The sequence below is a fragment of the Lentinus tigrinus genome (genome assembly GCF_003813185.1).
Source record: "Lentinus tigrinus ALCF2SS1-7 unplaced genomic scaffold L226scaffold_24, whole genome shotgun sequence".
In the NCBI taxonomy this organism is placed as follows: Eukaryota; Fungi; Basidiomycota; class Agaricomycetes; order Polyporales; family Polyporaceae; genus Lentinus; species Lentinus tigrinus.
In genome coordinates this window covers 150548-166910 of record NW_027137933.1, presented here as the reverse complement: position 1 = coordinate 166910, position 16363 = coordinate 150548, and the positions used below count along the sequence as shown (strand labels likewise).

The 16363-nt window shown below is 55.5% G+C and overlaps 6 protein-coding genes across 6 annotated transcripts; 5 read left to right on the top strand and 1 right to left on the bottom strand.

Moving 5' to 3' along the window:
- On the top strand, positions 1–1989 carry L226DRAFT_512040 (uncharacterized protein). Its single transcript, XM_067678323.1, has 3 exons — positions 1–1161; positions 1222–1656; positions 1718–1989. The coding sequence occupies exons 1-2, from the start codon at positions 37–39 to the stop codon at positions 1618–1620; spliced, it is 1524 nt and encodes a 507-aa protein (XP_067532782.1). The 5' UTR covers positions 1–36; the 3' UTR covers positions 1621–1656; positions 1718–1989.
- A 92-nt stretch (positions 1990–2081) lies between these two features.
- On the top strand, positions 2082–3918 carry L226DRAFT_614937 (uncharacterized protein; the record flags this gene model as incomplete). The annotated part of the gene is made up of 4 exons (XM_067686708.1): positions 2082–2256; positions 2315–3539; positions 3599–3688; positions 3760–3918. Exons 1-4 carry the CDS (start codon positions 2102–2104, stop codon positions 3916–3918), a joined length of 1629 nt encoding a protein of 542 aa, XP_067532781.1. The 5' UTR covers positions 2082–2101.
- A 981-nt stretch (positions 3919–4899) lies between these two features.
- Positions 4900–6045, top strand: L226DRAFT_156884 (uncharacterized protein). The gene is made up of 6 exons (XM_067672494.1): positions 4900–4915; positions 4978–5395; positions 5463–5633; positions 5696–5811; positions 5879–5981; positions 6039–6045. Exons 2-5 carry the CDS (start codon positions 5158–5160, stop codon positions 5915–5917), a joined length of 564 nt encoding a protein of 187 aa, XP_067532780.1. The 5' UTR covers positions 4900–4915; positions 4978–5157; the 3' UTR covers positions 5918–5981; positions 6039–6045.
- Positions 6046–6445: 400 nt separating this feature from the next.
- On the top strand, positions 6446–8416 carry L226DRAFT_561911 (uncharacterized protein). Its single transcript, XM_067683469.1, has 3 exons — positions 6446–6586; positions 6650–7886; positions 7936–8416. The coding sequence occupies exons 1-3, from the start codon at positions 6525–6527 to the stop codon at positions 8218–8220; spliced, it is 1584 nt and encodes a 527-aa protein (XP_067532779.1). The 5' UTR covers positions 6446–6524; the 3' UTR covers positions 8221–8416.
- A 1080-nt stretch (positions 8417–9496) lies between these two features.
- On the bottom strand, positions 9497–12460 carry L226DRAFT_467289 (uncharacterized protein; the record flags this gene model as incomplete). The annotated part of the gene is made up of 4 exons (XM_067676041.1): positions 9497–9858; positions 9913–11608; positions 11662–11952; positions 12008–12460. 4 exons carry the CDS (start codon positions 12458–12460, stop codon positions 9497–9499), a joined length of 2802 nt encoding a protein of 933 aa, XP_067532778.1.
- A 1596-nt stretch (positions 12461–14056) lies between these two features.
- On the top strand, positions 14057–16049 carry L226DRAFT_442490 (uncharacterized protein; the record flags this gene model as incomplete). Its single annotated transcript, XM_067674832.1, has 5 exons — positions 14057–14161; positions 15092–15400; positions 15451–15600; positions 15678–15839; positions 15891–16049. Coding segments are annotated over 5 exons (885 nt in total), but the record flags the coding sequence as incomplete, so codon positions are not given.
- Positions 16050–16363: the final 314 nt, after the last annotated feature.

Below are 16363 nucleotides of genomic sequence, written 5' to 3'. Positions count from 1 at the left end.
GACCCCGCACTGCCTCTAGACCTTCTGCTCACGTTGATGGAAACATCATCTCGTTCAACTACATCGAGGATGATGCGCACATGCCGACTACTCTATAACCGCGGTGCGAGAATCCTCCTCGGTAGCGGGGTGTTCCTGTCAACGAGCGAGGACGCCATTTCATTCTTGCGCTTCATGTTAGCAGATGCAGACGCCCGCTTTTCGCACCTCCGCAGTTTGACGATCTCCCGAGGCAACTTCTCCCTCTCCGGGGTCCACGCACTGCGCGGGTTGCTATGTCACAACTTCTTGGCTCTGCACACGTTGGTTCTCATGGACGCAGAGTCGGTCTTGCTGTCCGACCCTGCAAGGCGGAATAAATCGAATACCCCGTCTCTGTTCATGGCCCTGGCCAACTTGCGGTCCCTCAAGAATCTCGTCATCGACGGATGCGATGTCATATCATTCTCTCTCCTGCGCATGATGGTGTGCTCCCTCGAGACAGCCTCCCTCAACCTCGGATCGTATACATCATGGAGCAGCATTACCAGCGCAGACGACCGGAACCCAATCCTTCTTCTTATGCGATCGTCCCACACTCTCCAGGAACTCCGCGGCTCCTGCTTTGACAGCAACCCCGAGACTATCAAGTTCGACGTCGTCTACCCTTCCGTCCGCCTCATCTCCGCATCGTATTCCAGTACATGGATGCCCGCGACACTTGCGTATATCAACGCTTTCCCGAACCTCGAGCACCTCTCCCTGACCTGCCCGTCGCACCGCTTCGAGGGCAACGGCGCCGACCCAAACTCGGTTCTCCACCTCTTCAGCAACCGAGAGTGCAACCTGAACGACCAGGAGAACTACGGCATCACCTGGGAACACCTGCAAGAGGTGTCGGGGAGCGTCATCGATCTGTTCGTCCTGGGGCTCGTCTGCCAGGTGCCCACTGTGCGTGTCCTGGACGACATCTCGGAGCGCATGTGCAGGTTCCTGCGCGACGTGATCGCGGACATGAAGCCAAAGACCTTGGCAGTGACCGTGGCAGGGTCGGGGCTCTTCGCCCCAGGCAGCCCGATGAACGTCGTGCTGCGGCAGGCCGCAGCTCAGCACCTGCGCAAACTCGATCTCGAGATCTGCTTCGCGCCGTGCGAGTGGGGTGCCAACCTTGATTGCATTCTAGTGAGCACATGCACCGAACCACGTTACCCTATACACAGCGCTAACACCGGATTCATCCAGAAAAATGTTCGCGACACCTTCGTATCGGCGGGCATCCCTCTCCGCTCACTATCCCTCACTCTCAACTACGGCCTTCTCACGACGCCGAGCATACTCGTAGGCTGGCCCTCTCCTTTCAAGCACGGGTGCCCGCTCGAGCAAGAGCTCCTCGATATGGCCCGAGACGCGACACGGGCACGTCTGCTCTTTGCGAACGCTATCCGGACCTTGAAGCCCGAGGACGTGTCAATCCGGCTCTCGACCGAGCGCGATCCGCATCAGTACATGTTGGGTGCGGTGGGAGACCGGGAGGATGCGGGCTCGGTGGGTAGCGATGATCTCGATGGTCAAGGCAGCGGAGACGAACTCCTGGATGAATTCGCGGGGTTTATGGTCGAGGAGGATGATGCTGGTTGGTGATCTTGATGCAGGATGCTGGGATGGTATGTGCGAATGGTGAGCTGCACTCGTTGCGCTAGCCCAAGGTACTCTTCTGATCCGACCTCCAAATACCCAGGGGTTTCTCTGTATCTCGAAGTGCTCCTGACGATGCGATTGTCAACATGATAGCTCTGTTTGCTCTCCATCTTCCTCGGCTCCGTGATAGTTGTTTGATCGCTGACGCTGAGACTGCTGAATAGTGCGACGTATCTCATGATATGCTTGAATGAATAGTCGATTGATTCGCGTACTGCCTCGTGCAAATGTGATCTCCGATCCTACATCTACGCAAACGCACCGGCGACATTGCGTTCGTTATCGGATGAAAATGCGGCCTGCAAACCGATCGCTCCCACCCACGAATTCCCAAGCCGCCTACATGCGGACGTCATTTCTTGTCCCGACGAGGCGATCGGGTGTCACAAGTACAGCTGTGGGCGTCGAGAAGCTCCAGCAGCTCATGACCGTGCGAGCAACCAAACTCCATATCACCCGGAGGGAATGTGGCAGTGGTCTGTCGCTCCCATCTACTCCTCCGTCACCCATCAGATTCAGAGCGATGTCCGTTCACGCCAGCATTGTTGACCCCGAGAGAGCTGTTGGAGGCAACGTCAGGTACGTCGTACCACCCTCTGTACTATGACTGTTGCTGATTGCAACCACTGACACGCAGTGCGGACGACTCTGCACTGAACGACTCTGGTACACGTCGAGCCCTTCCCTTCGACGTGATGGCACATATCATGGCTCGGTCTACACCCTCGATCATCTCCGCGCTCATGAAGACGTGTCATCTCTACTATCATGAGGGCCCCAGGTATCTCCTCCGAGATGGTGTTGTCCTCCGTTCCCCGATGCGGGTGGAGCGCTTCCTGCCCTTCATCAGTGCAGAGGGCGGGGCGCGGTTCGTACACTTCCGGGAGCTGGACATCGCGGTCGACATGTACCGAGTCCCTCGTGTGGACGTGGAGAGGTGCATGGAGCGACTTGCGCAACTACTGGATTTCCCAGAGATATGCTTGGAGAGCTTGACTCTGCAGGATGCGGATTGTCTCCTGGAGTACGCTGGCATTGCGTCTGCTCGCGGAACGAGAAACACGGAGAGACTCATCTACCGGCGTGGGGGTCCTACGGCATGTTCGGCACTCAAATCCCTGAACTGCTCCCTGGTCAGCCTCACCATCTCCTTCAACGGATATGACAAAATCGAGTGGGCTGATGTGGAAGAACTTCAAGCGATGGGTGGCTGGTCGTACCTCCTCGATGCCCTCTCTCCTCATGTGCAGACCCTCGAGACATTCCGATGTGACTACGACATCCCAAAAGCTCGGAATCCCCGTCCGCTCAGCACATCTTCATCTTCCCGACAAGCTATACCCCACAATCAATGTTTCAGCACAGTGCGAACCTTAGGCTTGACGGTCCGCGACTTATGTCCACAAGGGCAGATCGACGTCGCATCCTTCTTTCCCACGTTTCCCAACGTCACTCACCTCGAAATCTTCTCTGAGATACCCGCACATACGCTGGCACCACTCGGTCAGTCCCTAAAAGAGAGAGACAAGGCAATCTTCGAGCAGGATGGTTGTTGGGCGGCACTCGAGAAATGTTCGGGCAGACTCCCGAGTTTGTACGCCATCGGGCTCGTGTGTCATGTGGTCGATCTGTGCATCTGGAGCGGAATCAACAACAATGATGACCTCTCGATGCTGGCAACCATAGTATCCACCACGCGGCCCAAGGTGCTTCGGTTGTGTGTGGAATACATCCCGTTTACCTTCCTCGCACAAGTCACTGAGGCCTTGCGGGATTCCGCGTTCAAGTCGCTCAATACTCTGCACATTGTCATCAATTATCTCTTCAGCCCGGAAGTGGACGATGATTCTGTCGATCTATCGGTATGTCGCGATGCTTGAAGTTCGCCGAGTCGGGCCCTCCTGAACTGAGCGTTGTGCAGGAGTCCATATTCGCCGAGTCGGGCCCTTACGAACTGAGCGTTGAGCACGAGTCCATATTCGTAGGACTGACGCAGCTCCCGTCACATATAGTGACACTCGAGTTGTTCATCGATTCTTTCCAGAGGCCCGACGTACAAGCTCTCGATGAACTTCGTTGCAGGCTGATAGCCCACTTCAAGCCTACGTTGCGAAGTGTGTCCTCCACACCGATGGGTATCAACTTGAACCGCAGTCCGATTCACAAGGCGTCGACAGTTCCTATAGATACTACGACGAGAACTATGACTCCAGCGACGAATCGTGGGCATTCTCGGATTAGGACGGTTATGACTCGCCTGCGAGTAGAGATGTGCACATTATGACTGATAGTTCACTCATCACTTCAGCGTGGCGCGTCCTCCTTCCCCTTGATCCTTCGATATAGTCTTAATGAGTGCGGAATGTTATTGTGGTCAAGTTGATACGTTGTCCCCGACTTTCTTTAGACCGCACGAATTCTGGCAAGTCCGTAGTGTTTGAACTTCAACTGCGATGTGATCGGGCGGCATGCGCGGGTGAGCGGTAGTAGAATCGAAGCGGTAGTACTTCAAAAGCCTCTGCTCTAGAGATGGCAAAGAGAAACGTGAGGGTGCAGGGGAGGATCCGGACAAGCTGCAGCCTGTGTTGACGCCGTGGCCAGCCGTTGCTGACAAATGTCGGCATCACCATACACGGAGGATCAAACGCCGGCCCTGGCATGCATTGCTCGCAACCACCATCTCCTGCGCCTACTAAACAACTTCTGTGATTCTAGACGACAAAGCGACCTACGACAGCGATGTGCAATGCTCCAGTATGCTGTTATTTTAACGCTAGAACAGTCGCATATGCTTATATGATTTTTCCATCGTTTTAGTACCACGTATGGAGGCGCTAATTGAGCTCGGCCGGGCTTGACACACAACTTCTGCGCGTGTGTGCCTCGAGCAAACGTTCTGTCTCACGGTAAGTACCTCGCATTTTCAAGTCACTAGTTTATCTCACGGCCTGATGAGAAAGGTCCAGATATACTTCAGGATGAACCGACAAGGTTTCCGCCGCCAGTCATGCATCTCCAAGATCATACAGCCATGTCCGGAAAGCCCATCACCAAACGGAATATAGCCATACAATTCAACCTAGCGTACCACGATCTGCTGTCCGATTCCCTAAGCAGGTGACATTGTGTGCGTTGAACCTCGCTGCTCTACGTCCTGTACCCATCTCTTGGCGGGGCAGACAAGTACTACCGACTGGGGCCGGACACGACGGCCGCCGCCTCGAGTTGTCTCGATATAGTACGCTTCTACTACTCCTCCGTCTGATACATTGTAGACACGCTCATTGCCGGTGCTCCCAGGATACTCCTTTTATCCAGCGTCGCTCCGTGCTCCACGTCAATCATGGGACGCGGGAGCCTCAAGGCCGGGTCGCGGACTTAGTCCTTGCGGCACTCCACACTCATCTCCCAGAGGCTAAGACGCAAGTGTGGGAGCAAAACCTAGACGGAGAGGCTACAAGCGGCCGTTGAGCACCAAAGATGGAGCTCGGTGAGACGTGTTCGAACACCAGAAGTTCACGGGAGAAGAGGACGTCTTGTGCGTCTGCTCTTCTCGGCGCTCCTTGTCCGGCGTTCTGCCCTACGGTGCTGGTCTCTCAGAGTCTAGGCACGAGAACGCATAACGCATCGCCCGTTCGCCCGTCCGAAGCCCCGCATACTGCTGTTGGTGACCGCCTCGTGGTGGACGTCGGAAGCGGCGTGCCGCAGGAAGCTGAAGGTATGCGTTCACAACCAGGTCTTCTAGCTCCAGAGCGTCTCGTTCATGCATCATCCGCGCGTCCTAGATCGCGCCCGCACGTACACCCTAGCTATTGTTTTTGGTGCTCTTCCGCCGCAAGACGTGGCCTACGCACGCGCCTCTTATACCGCCACAACGTCATCGCTGGCCTCGAGAAGCAGATTCTGCCAATGCCAACACACGCGGAGTGCCCGGCCGAAGTCCAATCTATCCATATGTGCGTCCAATACCACCTTTCTCCGTCTTCTCTTCGCATGCTCACTCCTTATCTCCCTTCAGTAGGCTCTCTTCGCGCAGTCGGCGCAAATGGACAACTCAGTCGTAGGGCCCCGTCCGTGTCCACGTTTCGCCTTAGGGAGGACACGACCCTCGAGAAGCAGCCGAGACGTACTGTGGTTGGTGGGAGGAAGATCGATTTTTTCATACAAGATGCCGACGGAACAGACTAACGTTGTTCTACAGATCGTTGTGGCGCGCACGACCGCACATGCGCAATTTTGAAAGGCTCCTGCTCGAGGAGGATGATGCTGGTTGGTGAACATATATTGGGATGTTAGTGGCGATGGTGAGTTTCCCGTTGCGCCAATCCAGAGCATGTTCTGATATGAATGCCCATACCCAGGACGGACGGGGACTGTTTACACCTCGAAGGGCGAGCGCGTTTGTTCTCGAGTGTCCTCAGTTACTCAGGATTATTGATTACTGACGCTGTGACGGAGAGTGTGTGCCATTGCAAGGTACTTCTTCCATGTACTTGGATGGACAGTCACTTTCTTCATGTACTGATACAGGCGAATGCGATATCTGCGCCTCCAGCTATGCAGAGTGACAAGGACAAAAGGACAGAAACGGTGCCTGTTGCCCAATGCGAACGTGACCGGCAAACCGATTGCTCTGGCTCCCGGGTTCCCAAGCTGCTACATTTAGACGTCATGGCTCGTACAGCCCAGGTCAGGTGATTGTATTCCAGGAGTACCGTCGATAAGCTCCAGTAGCAGCTGACCGTGCGGGAAAACGAACTCATACCACCAGAGACTGTCTGCTGCGGTGCTGCAGCAGTTGTCGCACGCTCCCACCACTCCTCCAGCACCCCGTCGGATTCAGAGCGATGTCTGCTCACAACCTGAGCGTCGGTGACAGGCCCGAGATTGCGGTTGGAGGCAACATCAGGTATGTTGTGTCACCCTCTCTATTATAGCTCAAATTGACTCCAGCGGCCATCTCGACACGCAGTGCGCACGAATCTGCATCAGATGACTCTGGAGAGGTCCTCACTCTTCCGTTTGACGTGATGGCGCAAATCATGGCCCGGTCTACACCCTCCATCATATCCGCGCTCATGAAGACGTGTCATCTCTACTATCGCGAGGGTCCCCGGCACCTTCTCCGGGATGGAGTTATCCTTCGTTCCCCGACACAAGTGGAACGCTTCCTGCCCTTCGTATATGCAGATGGTGGGGTGCGATTCGTACACTTCCGGGAACTGGACATCGCGGTCTCCGAGTACGGAGGGTACCCTTCCGTGGACGTGGAAAGGTGCATGGCGCAACTTGCCCAACTCCTCGATTTCCCAGAAACATACTTGGAGAGCTTGACTCTGCGGGATGCGGAATGGCTCTTGCAGCACGGTTGCCTCGCGTCTACTCTCCCGAGGACCAATATCGAGAGACTCACCATGCGAGATAGCGGCCCTAGGGCATGTTCGGCGCTCAAATCCCTGAACTGCTCTCTGACAAGCCTCACCATTTCCTGCAAGGGTTATGCCGTTTGGGAGGATGCAGAAGAACTTCAAACGATGGACGGATGGTCGTACCTCCTCTCCCCCCTCTCTCCCCATGCCCAGACCCTCGAGACGTTCCGATGCGACTCTCTCCCTCCTCCGGCTCCGAGCCGGTCATTCCAACTTGTTGTCTTTTCTTCGTCCCCCAGACCAATGATACGCCCCACTGTCTGTTTCAGCGCAGTGCGAAACCTATGCTTGTCCATCCGTCTAGTACACCCAGAATTTCACGGGCATATCGAAGTCGCCTCCTTACTTCCCACGTTCCCCAACGTCACTCACCTCGAAATCGTGTCGAGAATCTTCCAGCGTCCTGCACATTCACTGTCGGGCTTGGGTCAGTCCCTACTGGAGAGGAACAAGGAAACCTTCAAGCAGTACGGTTGCTGGGCAACACTCAAGAAATGTTCGGGCGAACTCGCGAGTTTATACACGCTCGGGCTTGTGTGCCACGTGGTCGACCTGTGCATCTGGAGCCAAGTCGAAGATGATGATGACCTCTCGATGCTCGCAGCCGTGGTATCCGCCACACGGCCGAAGGTGCTTCGATTGAGCGTGGATGGCCCGTTTACGCTCATTACCAAGGCCTTGCGGGACGCCGCGTTTGAGTCGCTGGAGACTCTGCACATTATCTTGAACATCAGGGAACTTTATGGAGGGGATCGTGACGGTACTTCTGCCGATTTCACGGTATGTCACCGCTCCCTATACGCTGAGGCCTGAACTGAGCGCTGTGTAGGAGTTCATCTTCGCGGTACTCACGCCGTTCCCGCCACAACTAGTCACTCTCGAGCTGTTTATAGAATTCCGGGGTTCTCACCACCATACCCTGAACTCCGACCTCCAAGCTCTCGATAAACTCCGCCGCAGGTTAATAGCGCACTCCAAGCCTACTCTGCAAAGTGTTTTGGTTCTCCACGCCAATGGGTATCAACTTCAGCCGCCGACCGGACGAGCTCCACAGAGAGACGACAGCAGTGTTTCATTTGATGGAAACTTTGACAGCGAGGACGACGAGCCGTAGTACGAGTACATCAGCGAGGACCCCTTGTCATACGAGGATTCGGACAGTTACGACTCTGATCATGATCATGAAGGGACTCGATACAGTGCACACTGACACGATGCCTCCTCGCATTTTAGCATGGCGCGTTCGCCTTCCTCCTCATCTTCAACCTAGTCTCAATGTGTGCGATGTATAGGTTCACTTTGTTATGGCCAAATTTGACACGTTGTGTCCAACTTCTACGAGCCCTGCTTCCATGGGTTACCGGTCTGTAGTGTTACGGTAACAAATTGCAATGAGATCGAGCCATGTGCGCAGGCGAGAGGTCGAGCCTGAGGAGGTGAGGTGCAGGAGGTCAATTTGAGCGATCTTGCTGACGCCCGGGCCGTGTAGCAGTTTCTCTGACAGATAGTATCTACATCACTATATACGGAGGTCCCTGGACGGTCAAGCATGCGTTGCCCGCAACCACCATCTCCTGCACCTACTAGGACTGAATGATTTTTGTGAATCAGGACACCGTAAGTCGTTTACGACCACGTAAAGTTGAAGACTTGCACGAGCTAAGCCGGTATACGTTCGGATTCCAGATGACGAAGCGACCTACAACAGCAAGAGAGACCATGCTAGTTATCGGACGCGAATGCCGCCTGCAAAGGGATCGCTCTTACCTATGGATTCCCAAGCTGCCTACTTTTGGACGTCATGACTCGTCCTGGAGGGATGATTAGGTTTTAGAAGTACGGCTGCGACCGTCGAGAAGCTCCAGCAGCTGACCGCCGTGCGGTCATACTCCAGAGACTGTGAGTGCTGCGGTAGTGGTCTGTCGCTCCCATCTACTCCTCCGTCACCCATCAGATTCAGAGCGATGTCCGTTTACGCCAGCATTGTTGACCCCGAGAGAGCTGTTGGAGGCAACGTCAGGTATGTCGTACATCTGCGGCGGCGGGATTATATTGCAGTGACCGGGTAATGCTAACCTTGGCATGGCCATGTACAACGGTCATTGCCTTGGCTACCTTGCATTGCCCGGCATTGCTACGGAGACCTGAGGGATTGCAAGTCGTCACCTTGTAGCTGCAATACCTTATCTGCCAATGCAATACATCGGAACCATCTGCAAAATCCTCCCTGGCCAATTGACGCTAAAGTAGACTAATTTGCGGGTAATTGTCTATTTGCTGCCAGAATATTGCCTATTTGTGATACAATGTCAGTATGCATGAGAGGTGGCTTGTGTATTGTTGCTAATCAGATATTCGAAGAGACCATAAATGGAAGCCATACATCATCATTAGAAGAACGTCATGTACATGTGCATATCACTATACCGGTTGACCCAAAAATCCTCGCAAGAGTCGAGGACCGTGCTGCTCGTCCAGTCACGGGGTATGATGCCATCTCGACGATTGACTGCAGGGAAGAGATGGCAACTGCGACGGATGTTCTTGACCTCAACGACACTCGCCACAAGCGACCGCTGTCGGTCCCGCTCACGAGAGACCTTGTAGAGGCCGTGAATGGGATTGGGCTGTGTGAATTGAGTGAACCACTCCACATATGCGAGAGGACCGGGGTCGATGACATCGGGGATCAGCTGCTTGCAAGCAGTGTCAGAGAGGCTGAAGACGAGACGGAGCCTCCCGACATGGTATCCTGAGTGATGTCAACATGAAAACACATTAGATCAACAATGGCTGATCTGCGCACCTTGGACACCTGATGGTCCACCTGTGCCATCGCTCACAAGCACGGTATCGAACCGTCCAGGGACAGGACGGCCTTGACGGTCGTAACGAGCCGGTCGAGCATGGGCTGCATCGTCGGTTGCTTCCATGATGCCCAGCTGTTGCGCATCTTCAAGCACGAACTTGATCTTGTGGTATGCGAGCAGGGTCTGGAATCGATATGTAATGGTTAGTGCTTCACGCTCGACCTCGGCCGGTGTGAGAGAGGGGTTGCGGTAGCCCACAATGTACCGCGCGAGAGCGTCGCGGATCCATGTAGCACCGTACAGGTTGATGGCCGCGTCGAAACGTAGCGCTTTCACGCTCGGGTTCTTGGTCATCTTGATGCGAGTGAATGCTGGTGGGACGGTGAAGTCGGCCGAGGATGATGAGGGATATGTGACTACAACTCGACCAGCATCACTCCGGAGACGCCACCGGATGTATGCATCGTGGCGGAGGATCTTCTCACGACGCTCCAACCAGACGGTCATCTGTGGGAACTCATCACGGTGGTTAGTTGCGCGGTAGGCATCCTTTGCGAAGTCAATATGCAAGCGCTCCGTGTACTGCGTATCGTAGTTGTCGGTTGTGCCAAAGAGCTTGATGGACAAGGGGTAGTGGTCGAGAGAATGAAGCTTTGGTAGCTTGAAGTGGAGACGGATGCCAAGGTCGATGAAGATGGCCTTGTTGGCATGGAACTGCGCGAGCGAAGAGCGGAGGGCGGCGAGGGTCTCGGAGGTATGTGCAGGATATCGAGCCAGGTACAAGAAGTCGAGCAGTGAACGGACAGCGCGGACGAGTCGCACAGACGACATACCATCATGGAGGGGGAGGTTGATGATGAGAGCGAGCATGAAACGACATATGTCGCCATGCTCTTTGCCGGTGACCTTGTGGAGGGTGGTCACGCCCTTCAGGAACAACCGGATCTGGTGGTTGGGAGGAAGGCGGCGACACCGTGCATCGAGCTCATCAGCACCATATGCGTTCCTCAGCCAGGCTAGGAGGTGTTTCATGACGCCTTGATATAATTGATGTAGGATGTCCGGGGTGATCGAGCGGAAGATGTCGACGAACGGGAGGCCATGCCAGAAGGGAGCGCGGATAGGCTTGAGGCCGATTTCCCTGCACGCGCGCGAGAAATCCGCATCTGACTCGTCCGCCTTCTCAAGCACACCGCGCACCTTGTCTCGGTCTCGGAGAGGGCGGTCTGGGTTTGTCGTCTGTCCGAGCTCTTCACGCGGCACCTCGCACTTCGGACAAGTGCCTGTCTTGCAGCATGTCACGAGCAGCTGTTCTGGATAGTCCCCGATATACATGGCAAAGATGGGGTGGCCGCGTCGCGTGATACCGTCGCCGCTCGTGATGGAGATCCCATGAATGCCTGCTTGACGTAGCGGCTTGAGGATCATCGACATACACGTATGAAATAAATTCGCCTGTACGCGGCGGCGAGCGGCTTTGTTTGTGATATGTTCAAGACGCGAGGAGGGGAGATATGCGAGTAGAATCTGCCCGCGACGATTGGGCTTGCGGCGGACGTCCTTCGGCAGGTTGCCGATGGTCATGTACACGGGGTATGCAGTCTTCGAGCCGAAGACTGTGAGCTGTGTCTTGTCTGAAGAGATGATGATGGGGATAATTGTTGCGCCAGGCCTGCGCTTCTCGATGGCAGCCTGAAGAACATTAGCGGACATACACAGCTGACATAGGAGGCGACAACGCGCACCTGTGTGTCCCACCACCAACGTCCAGTGTGCATATCAAAGTAGACGCGGACGGTATGGTCGCCGTCAGCGTAGTGTCGCTCCGGGGTGAATACGAGGATCCCTGCAAACTCGGGATCCCCATAGAGGGCGCGGACACATGCAATGACGTCGCGATAGAAGACCTCGAAGGCCTGTCCAGCAACGATCACCTCCCGCCGTGTGAAGCGTGGGCGACCGGAGGTGAGGTCATTATCGATTATCCTATTGAGCTCGCCCGAATTCTTGAAAGACAGCCCTAGGAGTCGCACAAGCTGAGGAAAAAATGTTAGCACCTGGCGGAGGTGAGACCGATGTAGTCGCACTTACATCGTTGATTTCCAACAGCTCAGTGACCGCTGTTGAACCCGGTCCGCGCATCTTTGCCCATCGCGCGACCTCCCAGTCCAGCTTCGAGACGAACGGATAGTACGGGCTATCGGCGGACGTCCGGCGTGCGTACTTCTCGTAGGCTGACGGTTCGCGGTCTTGGTTCCCAGCCTTGCCAGCGTGATGTCCGGGGAAGGGTACCACAAACGTCTTCGCGCGAAGATGCGCGTGGACGCGTTGCTGGGCTTCATGGGAGATGGGTCCGTGGAATACGCCGTCAGTCTCGCCGGGACCGTCTTCAGCCCCGAAAGGGCGGCCGTCCTCCTCCTCATGACACGGCTGGGGTTCCCATCCACCCTCCTCTTCAAAGCGGTCTGCATCCTCCTCCTCGTCGTACACTGACTCGTCCGGGGCCTCTCCGCTGTCCCCAGCATCATCTTCATCGACATCCATCGCATCCTCGCCCTCAGCCTCATCAACCGCCATCGCATCGCCATCCTGATCGCCTTGAAACTCGTCGTACTTATCCCAATCGTCCGGATGGTAGGTGCCGAAGAAGTCGCCTTCGAATTGCGCAGGCTTAGCAGACTTGGGAGGGATGGAAGGGTAAGTGGTGATGGGTAAGGTGGGGTGTGTAGGATCCGAGCCGATGCGAGCCTGCCTGAGGGCAATGCAGGTGGCTCGGGACGTGTACTCAAGGTGTTGCGGGAGTCCCTTCGGCGTAAACCAATAGTGACAGCCGGCGCATTGTTCAGTGGCTCGTCGTGTGCGATGGCGAAGCCTCCGGGTCATGTAGAAGTAGTACAACAGCGTCAGAATAGCATAGATAGTCAATGGTCAAGGACGCACCTGCAAAGATCACGATCTGTGATGAGCCCGATCGACCGATCTCACTCTGTCCAGGCTACGCCGCTGAGTCAGTCATCCATGTCGGCCGCGTTGAGTCTCTGTCTGGTGCCTTCGAGCAGCTTTCGAGGCATCATGTTCTTCGTCCTTATAAATTCTAGCTTCACGTCGTCTTTCTTGCAACCAAACCTGTTCGTAAAACCTACCTTTATCTCGCCAGAATCCTCCTCCCTCCATCCACTCATGGGTCGCCGACGAGCTCTACGCTCCCCCTCTAGGCTCTCGAACGATCCAGCAGACGAGGGGCCTAACCCCACCAACACTCAACCTACCTTAGAGCCGCAGGGACTTGTAGAAGAGCTAACGGTCTCTGCGTCTACTCGTCGTGAGTACATCCCTCACATCTGAAGCCATCCCATCCTGAAGTTGCATAGCCCAGCGCAGCGCGAAAACTAGAGCGCACGAAGGTCAGTACTCCCTTTTTCTCGTCATCATGAGTGAGGCTCACCGACATTCTATGTTGCAATCGCAGCCTGGCAGGCTCTCATGCCACACTCACGCTCGCATTCCAGAGACAGACAGCAGAAGAAAGTATCCGGTACGAAATCTATGCTGTATTGTCCGTAAAGACGATGCACTAATCTATCAACTGAGTCAGGCAACGACAAGGCGCATAAAGTGCAAGCGACTCACGACATGGACGCGTATGCTCCCCCGGACATCAATACAGACACCTCCGACGACGATGTGCCCCTCGCAGTCATCGTCAAGAAGCACTCCGAAAGTAAAGCAAAGGTACATACATTCATTATCTAGATCACAAGTACCTACGCTGAGTTGTCGCAGGAGCTGCGCGAACGCAAGAACCCCACACCCTCCAGCGACGACTCTGACTCCGACTCCTCCAGGTTGACGTCGTCCGCAGAGTCCGAGGACATGGAGAAGTCGGAGGACAGTGGACTCGAAGAGCTCGAGAAGGAGCCAAGCGCCGTGGAGGCGTTGTTTAACGCAGAGGTGAGCTTCTATTTCGCACATTCTCTTCTCCCCACCACCTCACTGTTCGCGCCTCCTCTTCTGCTGCAACCTCGTCCTCAGACTGCTACCTGGGCTGATAGCCACGACGTCCTGGATACTGTACACACCGACAACTCCCATCGCCGCTCGCCCTCCTCCGACCTTGACCATCAACACCTAGCATCAAGCTCCTCCCGCTCGCCTTCCCCCGTTCCAACCCGGGGCAAGAAACGTCCCCAACCGTCGGAGTCGAGTGACACGGAGGATGGCAACGTCACACCTGCGGAAGCCAAGGTACGCCGTATGTTTGATCACTCAATCGTTCACAGATGACCATTGTCCAGCTAACTCATGGGATGCAAGTCCCGAGGGCCACGAAGAGGCCTGCGCCACGACCGACAACTCAGCAGAAGAAGAGAGTCCGCGTGGAGCAGGCTCTCCCGAAACACATGGCCAACGGCGGTGAGTACCCTGATACTCAACACCCGGAGACTATGCGGGCCAAGTCGCACATCCCGAACGACGCTGCTCAGCGCGGCGTGAGTGTCGTACGCAGCGAGATCGGGCTCGGGTTCACCGATGACGGCCGACCCGAACACCTTGTCGAAGATGGACCAGTCCGTGGGCAGCTCGATCACGAACTCGTAGTCCGGGAGGGAGATGTTAGACAGCGCAAACACGTGCAGCTGCCCGTGGAATTGCGCCTACCGCACTCAAGTCAGGGTACTCAGCGGCTGGGTGGGTACTCCCGCAATTTCTCGCATGTGCAGACCTGACATCGACCTTCAGCTTCCCCAGCACCATCTCGCTGCTTCTCGCAGCTCGTCCCTGACCGCGCCCGCATCGCACGCACGCAGAAGACACGTCACGCGAATGAGAGCCTCTATATACCGGAAGGAGCGCAATCGTCACGTCCAACCCGCGGACAACCCGGCTCTGAACCAGGCTGGGGCAAGCGCAAGAAATCTCAGGAGGTATACTTCGCTTGTTTCTGTTCTGGACAATAGCCGGCTTATAGTCATGTTTTACAGGACATCCACTGGGCCGACGACTCGGACCACGATCGCGCCAAGAAGCACGCCCGCAAGCTGACTCGGACGAGTCATCATCTCACCGTCAGTGTCTCTTGATCTTCGGATCGTTCATGCATGTTCTCACATTGTCAATTGGCAGCACAATACCATTGATCCAGTGCCCGAGTTGAGCTCAAGATCTGATTCTGAGGCGTCCGGTGACTCGAGCACCGGCGATGCACACTACGCAGACGACAACTCCATTGAGCTCGTACTACGCCGGCATGGTGGTCGCCTCCGGCTGAAAGGACAACGCCCTCGCGTCAAGCTCGTCGCAAAGGAGGCGATCCAGGAGACGCTCACGAACATCTGTGTCACGAACGCGTACCCCGAAGGCCCCGACAAGAACGACATCTTTGCGCGGGACTCCCTAATCCGAAGCGCGAAGGCCCTACATGATAAAGAAATTGCGCAACGCTGCAAGCATGACGAGCTGTATTGGAGGAAGCTTGGAACGATCGTGAGTGCTGTCCCTCACAGGTGCTGCATGTATTCATGTTCTGTTCATAGCCGCTCCAACGCATCTCGAACTTCCGTGGCCAGATCAAGAAAGCTACGGACGCGCTCGTACGGCGCGCATATGACCTGAAGCAGGGAGATGCGCTGAAGGTGCTATGGTATGAGGAAGGGCTTCGCTACATATATCCATACGACTACGAGGTGTGTGTGTGCTTACAGACCACGCGTGCCGGCTCTGACGCTGTCCCATGCAGAAGAAGACCATCGTTGACACGGAGGCGTATAGCACGCGCATATTCGTCGACGCGCTCATGGACGCGTTGTTCGCGACGCCTCGAAGCTATGGCTACCGGGCCGCATCCAGATTCACGTCGTCTTTAGCAGACAAACCGGACGAGAAGGAGATCCCCGCGGCCATGCTCGCGCTGGTCGCAACTGCGGTGCGTCTTTAGATGCATCCATCTCACATTGCTGACAGCAGGTTGCATTAGCTCTATGCTTCGATCGACGACTATCGCAGTATGCACCGGGAGCCATGCGACTTCAAGAGCAATATATTCCTCGACATCTACCGTCAGAACATTGCGACACTCTCTCAGTACAAGCATGATTGCCCCATCAAGTATCATCGGCTCATGCACAGCCTCTTCCAGGCAGTGTGGTATGTCGTCAATGAGGTCTCTGTGCGACGTCATTGTGCTAACGTTTCCAAGTACCTGCACCGGGGCTGGCTTCGCTCATATGCCGGCGAAGTCTTTCCTGAACACCAAGGGCATGGTGGATGAGTAGGTTCTCATCTCGTCGCTCTGTACTAATAGTCTCTTCCCCCTCCCCTCAGTCTCTTCGCCACCGGACTGTATGCCATGCCGGCATCAATTCGGTAGGCTCCTCCGTCCTCTGGTACATTACTTATCCTTTAGTGCACTTTGCCCTACCTATCCGATCCTCAACTGGTGGGTTCCTT

What these genes read in the sequence shown, in the direction of transcription:
- L226DRAFT_512040 (XM_067678323.1), top strand. Translation starts at nt 37, where the DNA reads ATGGAAACATCATCTCGTTCAACTACATCGAGGATGATGCGCACATGC. An exon ending in CCAACCTTGATTGCATTCTA is followed by an intron (nt 1,162 to 1,221) that starts GTGAGCACATGC and finishes GGATTCATCCAG; the next exon opens with AAAAATGTTCGCGACACCTT.
- L226DRAFT_561911 (XM_067683469.1), top strand. Translation starts at nt 6,525, where the DNA reads ATGTCTGCTCACAACCTGAGCGTCGGTGACAGGCCCGAGATTGCGGTT. An exon ending in GCGGTTGGAGGCAACATCAG is followed by an intron (nt 6,587 to 6,649) that starts GTATGTTGTGTC and finishes CTCGACACGCAG; the next exon opens with TGCGCACGAATCTGCATCAG. An exon ending in GTACTTCTGCCGATTTCACG is followed by an intron (nt 7,887 to 7,935) that starts GTATGTCACCGC and finishes AGCGCTGTGTAG; the next exon opens with GAGTTCATCTTCGCGGTACT.
- L226DRAFT_156884 (XM_067672494.1), top strand. Translation starts at nt 5,158, where the DNA reads ATGGAGCTCGGTGAGACGTGTTCGAACACCAGAAGTTCACGGGAGAAG. An exon ending in GAAGTCCAATCTATCCATAT is followed by an intron (nt 5,634 to 5,695) that starts GTGCGTCCAATA and finishes ATCTCCCTTCAG; the next exon opens with TAGGCTCTCTTCGCGCAGTC. An exon ending in AGCAGCCGAGACGTACTGTG is followed by an intron (nt 5,812 to 5,878) that starts GTTGGTGGGAGG and finishes GTTGTTCTACAG; the next exon opens with ATCGTTGTGGCGCGCACGAC.